We start from the raw sequence: 9606 nt of genomic DNA, 5'->3' as shown, positions 1-9606 counted from the left end.
AATCATATCTGTTGGTGTTCTTCGAAAGAGACCGATTATGAGGGGAATTGTAATCCAGCCTCCTTTCCTATTAGGCTCTTCTTAGGCTCTTCTTGGGATTCTAAGACGTGATATATATATATATATATATATATATATATATATATATGTTTATATATATGTATGTATTTATGTTTATACATATGTATGTATGTATGTTTATACATACGTATATGTATGTATGTATGTATGTATCCAAATTACCATTTATTTAAACAAGGTTAGAAAACGTGGCAAAGTATCCACTAACATATATTTAATTGCAAAATCAATGTTTGATTAATTTTGCGATCTCGCGATTAATAAAAATAAATGAGTTATTAAGGAGTACATTATTAGATTTGTTTGGCGTTGCTGTGCTTTTAAAAAAAATGCTTTTAGATTCTATTGTTAAAAAAATTTCTATTTTCAAAAACAGATAAATGTTTGATAAACTATAAAATTGCAGTAGATGTTAGCCGAAGCTGATTTAGTGTTTGGTAAAATATATATAAATATTTGTAATTAATAATTATTTATATAAAATGTAATTATTACTAATACCAAGATATTCTTAGGTGTATCAAAAATATATTAAAGTGGGTGTCCATAAATTGTAAAAAATAAATTATGATAATAAAAATAATTATTTGACTAAAAAATATAAAAATAATTAGAATTAAAAGTGGAAGTGAGAGAATAAAAGAATAAGAAAGAGAAAAATAAGCAATATAGCTTTTAAATTTTTAGTTGAAACATTGAAAAAAACTTTTCAACTTAATTTTTATTTTTATTTTACCAAACACTTAAATATGATTTAGCTTTTGGAAAAAGCTAAAAACCGGTTTAATAAACAATGTCAAATAGTGTCATTATATCCTTATTGCTACAAGCCACGTTTTTAAAGTACTAGTTAAAATAAATTTGAAAAGAACACTATCTATCAATCAATGATAAAACCTAAATCATATCCCGTCTTTAGGCCATCTCCAATCGATCACTCTATTTCTCACTCTATTTTTCAGTAAACAGTAATTTCTCTCCAACCGAACTTTATTTCCCACTCTATTTTTCACTCTATTTTTATCCCCCTTTATCTCTTATTTAGAATTATACCCCTATATTATTATTATTATTATTACTAATTAGATCACTTAGAAGAATTATGATAATGAGTAAAATATTACTACTCTATAAATTATTTATAATTATAAATATAAATACACATTAAATAAAATAAAATTTTATTTAATAAAAATTACAACACAAAAAATAAAATATAACACAACACAATTAAAATAAAATAAATTACAACACAACTCAATTAAAATAAAGTAAAACAAACTAACACAACAAATAAAGAGATTTATAAAAGATCACTAGCCTACTTATAGAGGTGACTTTTAAATTATAGTCCAACTATCCATTTATTTAGGGAAATAGCCCATATTTCTCATACTTCCAAAATTGTCATTGGTTTCATAAAACTTCGTTCTTATTTGTTTGCTAATTCCAAATTTTTTCCAGTTATTCATCATCGGATTTGAATCATGGAATCGTTCGCCAAATCGAAGACATGTATTTTGCTTTTTCGAATGATAAATAAGATTTACTATCGAATGGCCGGAATGCAAATATTATTTACCATTAAAATTATCATGCGATTTGCAACCAAGAAATTCAACGACTCATTGAAATAGATGTTTAGGATCGGTGATTTCGTAGATGTTCTTCTATTATTCTTATATTATCTGTTCGTCTAGGTTAGTCATTTAATCATTCTTAGTTTATGTTTGTCTAGTGTAGGTGTTTAGTTCTTTGGTTTCATAAAACTTCATTCTTATTTGTTTGCTAATTCCAATTTTTTTTTTTTTCAGTTATTCATCATCAGATTTGAATCATGTAATCGTTTGTCAAATCGGAGACAAGTATTTTGCTTTTTCGAATGGTAAATAATATTTACTATAAAATGGCCCGACTATAAATATTATTTACCATTAAAGTTTCAGAGTTTCGGTTATGGTGTTCTATGGGTTAATCGAATTGGAAATATTATTTACCATATTTTATAGTTAATCTAACAGAGAATTGATCGGAGATGCAGGCTAGGGTTTCGATTATGGTGTTCTACGGGTTAATCGAATGAGAAATAATATTTACTTAGCATTTTTTCCAAGTCTGAGAACGGAGACGTCTTCGTCGGCTTCGAAAGTGGCGAAATCAGAAAATTGGTGGCGGAAAAGGAGGTCGGACGCAATATCGGAGGATTGAAGGATTCGAAATCGACGGAGAGTTCGGAGACAATATCGGAGGATTAAAGGATTCGGAGTCGGATACGAAAATTTTGGTGTGTATTTGATGAGGGGTAGGATAGGAATATAATATTATTAAGTAGTGGATTGAGCTAGTTACCCAATTTAAGTAATAGTTGAGCTAGAATTTTAAAGGAGGTGACCAATTTGAGCTAGATACCTAACCGGTCCACAATTAATAAAAGTAACTTTAACACAAAAAATTATAACTCGGAATTAGAATACTCTTCCCACAAATGCTCAATCAATACATTTCGAAGTGCGATGAGTGCATCTTTATCTCCTATTTTAAAATATTGTTGTTTTTTAAATTATGTAAAATAATAAATTTTGTATAAATTAAATAATTTTAGGGGTAAATATTAAATAATTATATAAAATCTGGATATTTGGACAAATTTTAAAACTTAAAAAAATTATAAAAAAAATAATGTACTAAACTGTGCAGCGCTACAAATAGCGCTACACTGTTGTAAAATATCATCCCACGCTATAATAGCGTTGGTGATACAGTCCGAGTGGGCACTTGTGCCAAACTGGAGAGACTCTTAGACAATTAGTTATTTTTCAACTCTCTCTCTCTCTCTCTCTCTCTCTCTCTCTCTCTCTCTCTCTGCTTCTTCTTATTCTTCAAATAAATATATTAAAAAATAACGAAATTTGTGTAGCTCTCTCTGCTTCTTCTTATTCTTCAAATAAATGTATTAAAAAATAACGAAATTTGTGTAGCTCATGTTGTCGGTATATTTCATAGTGAAGGGAGACAAAAAAACCATACTTATTAATTCGTACTCTACTACAAATGATTGTCAATTTTAGTAAACAATGAGTATTGTTCAGGAATACAAATTCCAGACAGATTATGGATATGATATTGACAGAAATAAACGAACGATAAAACAACTTATGAAAACGAAGCAAAACTGAACAAAAACAATGAGTTACCAAAAATTGTTTTAGATTAGAATATGATAATAGTTGTGTATTTAAAATGAGGAACGAGAGAGAGAGAGAGAATTAAAGAAGTAAAAAAAAAAATGAAAAACAAAGTGTGTGAGAGGAGAGAGAAAGAAAGGGATAATTATAATAGAATTAAAATTGCAAAATATTTGGAACTAAATACATGATATAGGTTAAAAACGATATCAAAAAATTAATTTCATTGCCACATCACACTATTAGACTACTTTGCTAAACTTTCCCAAACTTGTCTCAACGTTTTAAGTGGTCTAATTTGTATTATTTTTCTAAAAAGCCTAATTAAATAATTAGATACCTTACCATGCCCATGGTATTTGCTTGAGATCTCCGATAAAGCTGTTAATCAAAGACAATTTTTTTTCCAAGAAAAAATGTAACGTATTAAAGTAGGTTATATAGGTTCATCAAATTCAAATAAGGAGATTGAAGATCTTCAAATCCGTTACGTTGTTGTTCAAATATTTTATATTGAGAAACCTACTTAAGAACAATAATTTATATTTATATATTATTAGTGAATATGGCGCTACTAGGAGGAGACATATGGACTCGAGTGGTCCAACTTGTGTGAATGTCTCCTCAAAGTGAATGCCGTCAATTCGAGTTCATTTTACTCGAGCTTTGTTGTCGATAGTCTTTGCCTTTTTTTTCTTCTCTAATTTGTTGCGAAAGATCCATTTAGTGTCGAAATTGTTCTGGTTGGTCGCTCTGTAAGTCTCTAGAATTTCTTTATTAATTTTAAATTGTTGCAGCTCAACCCATGTTATCAATCTAAAAATATTTAATTATGACACACCAATGCTTTTTCTGAGACCGGCCACATCTGATACTCGTCTTGCTTGAGTCTGACGCCCATCCTTTGACTTCATCTTTTTCAGCGTGAGTGTTTATGAGAACTCAAGCATCTAAGGTAAAAAGAAATAATTTTTTTAAATCATAATCTCAATAATTGTTTAGATTAACACGACTTCTTGATATATTTTGTAACTTTTTGACCAACTCATCGACGTGACTTTGCCGTAGTACTCTTCGAAGAATACCGAAAATTCAATTTCGGTTCATTCATTAGACTATATTAAATCAAAATCATAAATAACCAAGATGTTACGTTCATGGAAGGCGGTGACTTTCTACATCAGATCATTAATATTTTAAAATAAAAAATTCAGTTTTAATTAGACTAAAATCAACTTAGTTATAGTACTTAAAAATATCTGATACATAGTTAAGCAAGAGCTTATACTTCAACTTCTAAAGGTCCGGAGAATACATAAAATTATTTGCTAGCAAATTAGAGCTATTCCTTACAAACAGCATCAAGTACATTTATCCATCATCCAACTTCAACGTCTAAAAGCTGTTTTTTTTTTTTTTTCCTCTTTGCTCTCTATCTTTTTTTCCTTTTTCATTTTAAATCCCAGAAACATTGCTAGTGATCAAGATGACCTCGCAGCACCATCATCATTTCCATCTTCATTCGAACTCGGATCGTGCTGATACTCGTAATACCAAGCGCACACCAAATAGTACCCGAAGTTGACTACACCAATAACCGTGCACAACCAATACACATTGTCCAATCTCCCGCGATTTATGTCGTTTGGCATCCAACCCGTAACCCGATTCACGAAATCCGTAAAAGCCGCGCTAAGATAATACCCCAATCCTATCAAGAGCGAGATCATAGCCGTCGATGTACTCCTCAACGGCTTGGGAAACTCCCGGTAGTACAACGCGATCTGTCCCGGGAATTGAAACGCTTCGCCGAACCCGACCATCGCTAGGGTTCCCACGAGCCAAAACGCCGACATGGGCTCGGGCGACGAGGGGCCCGCTTCTCGGGCCACGCTGAGCCGCCTCGACTCGATCAGGGCCGACCCCATCATCGCCACGACGTTGATGACGTGGCCGGTCCCTATTCGCTGGAGGAGCGTCAGGCCGAGACCCCCGCGAAGTCTTTGCCAAGCTGGCAGAATTGCGCGGTCAATGACCAAGATCGAGGTGGCCGTGGCCACGAGGCTAAAGACCAAGAAGGTCCCGGCGGAGATCTCGATGGACCCCAAGTTTCTGTCCATGGCTAGGGCTTGGACGGTGGTGAGGCTGTTGAGGATGGCGATGGTGATGCTCAAGAGAATACCTGATGACCAGAGAGGCAATATTTTGACGACGGTTTTCAAGTCTTCAACTTCTTGGACTGAGCATAGTGTCCATGACTTTTTTGGATAAGACCCGTCCGGTTGTCTATCATTTTCAGTTTTCAATGCAGCGCTGTTCAACAACCTGGTTTGCATGTAATATACGATGTTACTTTGAATATAATAACCCTAGAAACCGATAAAGCGTAGACATTAGAATACGGTATTGAAATCAAATAATAATAAAAAAAATTACGTGAGCGCGAGTTTTGGTAATTGAGTAAACTATTCCATAGAAAACTCAGATATTGGATTGGTGGGAGTAAGTGTATCTTTTTTAAATAAGTGTATGTGACAGGGGTTTAATAATCGGGACAAGACATTCTACCTATAAAATGAAATCAATTATAACAAAAGGCGATAAATGTTGTGGAGAATCAATTAGAGCATCTCCAATGCAAAGTTGCTTTATTACTTATTTGGCAATATCATGTTATTTTCATTTTTGCATATTAATATTATGAGTTATAATGATTATGACAAAGTAGTCAATTTTATCATCAATGCCAACTGTTTTTTAATATTAAAAAAAATACTAAACACACCAATATCTTGAATAGATTAGTGGGACCAACTTTTAACAATTTTTTGTGCTACCACCATTGAAATATTTTTATGTAAGATATTACAAATATTGATGTGAATAAAAATAAATAAACAATATTATTTTTTTTATGATGTATAAAGCAACTTTAATAGCTTGCGTGTTGGAGATGCTCTCACATTTATTATTAATAACTCGGAGAATAGTGAGTTTATAAAATGAAATCAATTATAATAAAAGACAATAAATGTTGCGCGGAGAAGTAATCATATATATATATATATCATTAATAAATCGGAGAATGGTGAGTTTATATAACAGCCATTCATTTAGACAAACGGCCGCCAGATCAGGGATTGTCAACTCTGGATAGCATAAACTAACAAAATGGGTACAAGAATAATAATTATAAAACTAAACGAACAAAAATGGGAAGATATGTACCTCAAAAAAAAAAATGGGAAGATATGGCATATTGCCTTTTAGCATAATATAAAGGAAATATAACGTGTAAATGGAAAAAAAGGCACTGCTGACAGATTCAGTACTGTTCTCCTTGATATATATTTTTTATTATTCAATTATGAAAAACATATATTACGCTAATGATAAAACTATATAATAATTATGTTAGTATAACTACATTATTTGATATATACTCTTTCTAGAATCTCAAATATTGAATGATTGTCAAGGTAAGGTGTGGTTAAAAATGTTTGTTAATAATTTCTTTGTTAAATAGAATGCAATAAATTGTAAAAACGAAATAAAATTAGTATTAAAAAAAAACTCTTAATAATAACAGTTTAGTTTCATAAAATTTAGTCCCACAAAATATATTTAAAACTAGTTGACTAAGATGATTTTGAAAGTTACTATTTTTTTTTTTTTTTTGGAATAGATATTATATAAGAAGAAAAAAAAAAAATTACCCGAAGCTTTTACTCGGGGATTTTTGACCCATCTTGAATGGCCCGCAATCTTCACCGAAATAGAAACCGTCCGAGTTGATCGTGTTTCTCTTTCGAATGGCAGCCACAACGACGCGAGCCATGCTGGCAAATGGGCTTCCCTTGAGCTTGACGGATCGATAGAAAGGTTTTCCAATCAAGAACACCGCCAAAGCTATAGCGACGGAGAGTGCACATAGCCCAAACCCTAGACCCCACCCCACATTGTCCTCCAAATAGACGAGGCCGAGAAAGCTGAAGGCGTTCCCGATGTAGAGTACAATGAAATACCAGTTAAAGTAAGTGGCTTGGTTGACCGAGCCCTCGTCGAATTGGTCGGCTCCCATGGTGGCCACCGTGAAGCGGGACCCTCCAATCCCGATGCAAGTCAGTCCCATAGCCGTGTAGAGGAGAAGGTATTGGACCACGCTCGCGCTATCGCAAGATTGGTTGTTGCTCGAGCATGGCGACGGTTTTAATGAATCAATTCCGGCTATAAGGGTTAACAATATCATGCCCTAAAAAAAAAGGATGTAGTGTCAAGACAATATACGACTATAATAAGAGTTTACCAAGAATAAATGAAAATTTTAAGACTTTTTTTAGGCGAATTGGTCAAGAAAGCGAAGGGTACGTAAATTTATGGGATTATTTCAAAAGTATAGAAAGATGTTTTCTCAATATCAATTGAGAAGTTTTTTTTTTCCCCCAATTAATTTATTGCAATATAAACGTCATTAAAATTGCATTTAGTGGCACATATGTCATGAAAAAGTTGTATTTAATGATAATTATAGTCATAAAAATGAAATGAAAGAAAATATTCCTAATAGATAATGAGAAAAAGCCGTCCAATTAATCATTGTTTTGAAATGATCTCAAATCTTATAATCCAAAGCAAAAGCCCTTTTTAAAAGAAAAATCATTATCATATTAGCTATATATCCAAGTTAAGTGCAACTTTAGGTTCTGCTCCACTTGTTACAACGACTCTGTCGGCTAAAAGCATATATCTTCCACGCGTCAATTGGTGTACTGTTTATGGAAAGACTTTTTAGTTTCCACTCTTAATATTAGTTATTTATATTTATAAAAAAAAAAAAAAAAAAAAGGATGATGTTCGTATAGCATACACAAACTTTTTCGGGTTATTAAGTTATATAAGCATATTGGAATATAGCTCACATTCGATTAATTTCTTGTAAATAGCCAAGTTAACTTATTAACAGATTAGTAAAAGACTTTTTAACTCAGTCAAACATGTAAAAAATGTAGTTAATAGACTGTCACGTATGCAAGTTGACAATTTACATAATATTTACAAAAAATTGGCTAATTTACAATTCCTATAGTTTAGGTGTATAGTTTAGGTGGGTTACGTAACCAATTTTTTAAATTTTTTCTCAATCATGCATAGCGCTGCCTCTATGTGTAATCATTTGTTTTAATGCTTGGAAGCAAAGTGTACTCAAAACCATATTGAACTTACAAGCAAAGCAATCAAAGAAGAGATAGCGACGACAGCAAAATTTCCAGCGAAAGAGTCGGCGATGATGGCTCCGGCGACCGGGAAAAGGTTGACGAAGCCGAACCCTACGTTGTTGATCTTCGTGGCCGTTATGCTTCCGATATTGAACTTGGTGATCAGAAACACTATCCAATTGGCTCCCCATCCTCCGGCCGCCACCGAAAGACCAGCCAAATTGCCTGTCCAAAACCCAATAAGACAATAATCACTTATTTATGTTCACCGTATATATATAATTATATGATCAAGAGAAGAGAGCGCCGATCAACGATCGATAATCAGATGGGCGTAGTCTAAGAGTTACCAATTATGAAGGGAAACGTAATCCAGCCTCCTTTCTTGTTAGCATCTTCTTGGTTTTCTAAGACTTGGTCATCGTGATTTTGCTGTCTAAGCGAAAGCTTATTCCTGCGATCAATCCCTTCCATCTTTTTTTTTTTTTTTTTTTTTAAGGTGCTACACCATGTGCATTCCCTTCCCTAGCTTACAGGCCCCTTTATACTTACCACATGAGACACACACGAGCGCGGGTTTATATATATATACACATATATTGGTAGGTAAATGTATAAAGCTATAGTTCACCACGTGCTACTTATTATGCCCGTAAGTAAACTAACAGACTATTTTTTTTCACCCCCAATAATCTAGCTTGGCTGGCACCAGGGCCGGCTCAACGTTCACGCCGGCCTTAGGCGAGAATGAAAAATTAGGCCTTTTGAAAAAACAAAAAAGGCATAACAAAGATTTAATGATATATTAAAAGAAAAAAAAATATATATAATTTTTAACAGGCAAAAAGGATAGCTAACTAATGAACGGCTATAGAAATGAGAAGATTGAAAATAGCATGGCAGGCAAAAATGTTATGTGAAAGTAGCATAGTAGACAAAAATGTTATGTGAATTAAAAATAAAATAAAAAACTATCTTATTTAAATGCTAAACCTGGACTAAAGTAAAATCGATCTCATCTAACAACAAATGGTGGGCCTTTTTATTTTGAGATTTTGACGATTTCATAGGGATTATTCTTAAACTATAATGTCCTCAATAAAATATGTTTTTTCTTTTATATT

The 9606-nt window shown here is 32.6% G+C and overlaps 1 protein-coding gene across 1 annotated transcript; it reads right to left on the bottom strand.

The window, feature by feature from the left end:
* Positions 1-4653: 4653 nt before the first annotated feature.
* On the bottom strand, positions 4654-9174 carry LOC149379360 (protein NRT1/ PTR FAMILY 2.3-like). The gene is made up of 4 exons (XM_089604321.1): positions 8833-9174; positions 8490-8707; positions 6983-7518; positions 4654-5591 (listed from the first exon to the last, which is right to left on the bottom strand). The coding sequence occupies exons 1-4, from the start codon at positions 8954-8956 to the stop codon at positions 4748-4750; spliced, it is 1722 nt and encodes a 573-aa protein (XP_089460447.1). The 5' UTR covers positions 8957-9174; the 3' UTR covers positions 4654-4747.
* Between the last annotated feature and the right edge of the window lie 432 nt (positions 9175-9606).

Source organism: Urtica dioica, chromosome 12 (genome assembly GCF_054948205.1).
Source record: "Urtica dioica subsp. dioica isolate 48M chromosome 12, U.dioica_male_clone48M_v1_H2, whole genome shotgun sequence".
Classification (NCBI taxonomy): domain Eukaryota; kingdom Viridiplantae; phylum Streptophyta; class Magnoliopsida; order Rosales; family Urticaceae; genus Urtica; species Urtica dioica.
The sequence above is the reverse complement of the archived record's forward strand: the minus strand, read 5'-3'. Positions and strand labels throughout refer to the sequence as shown.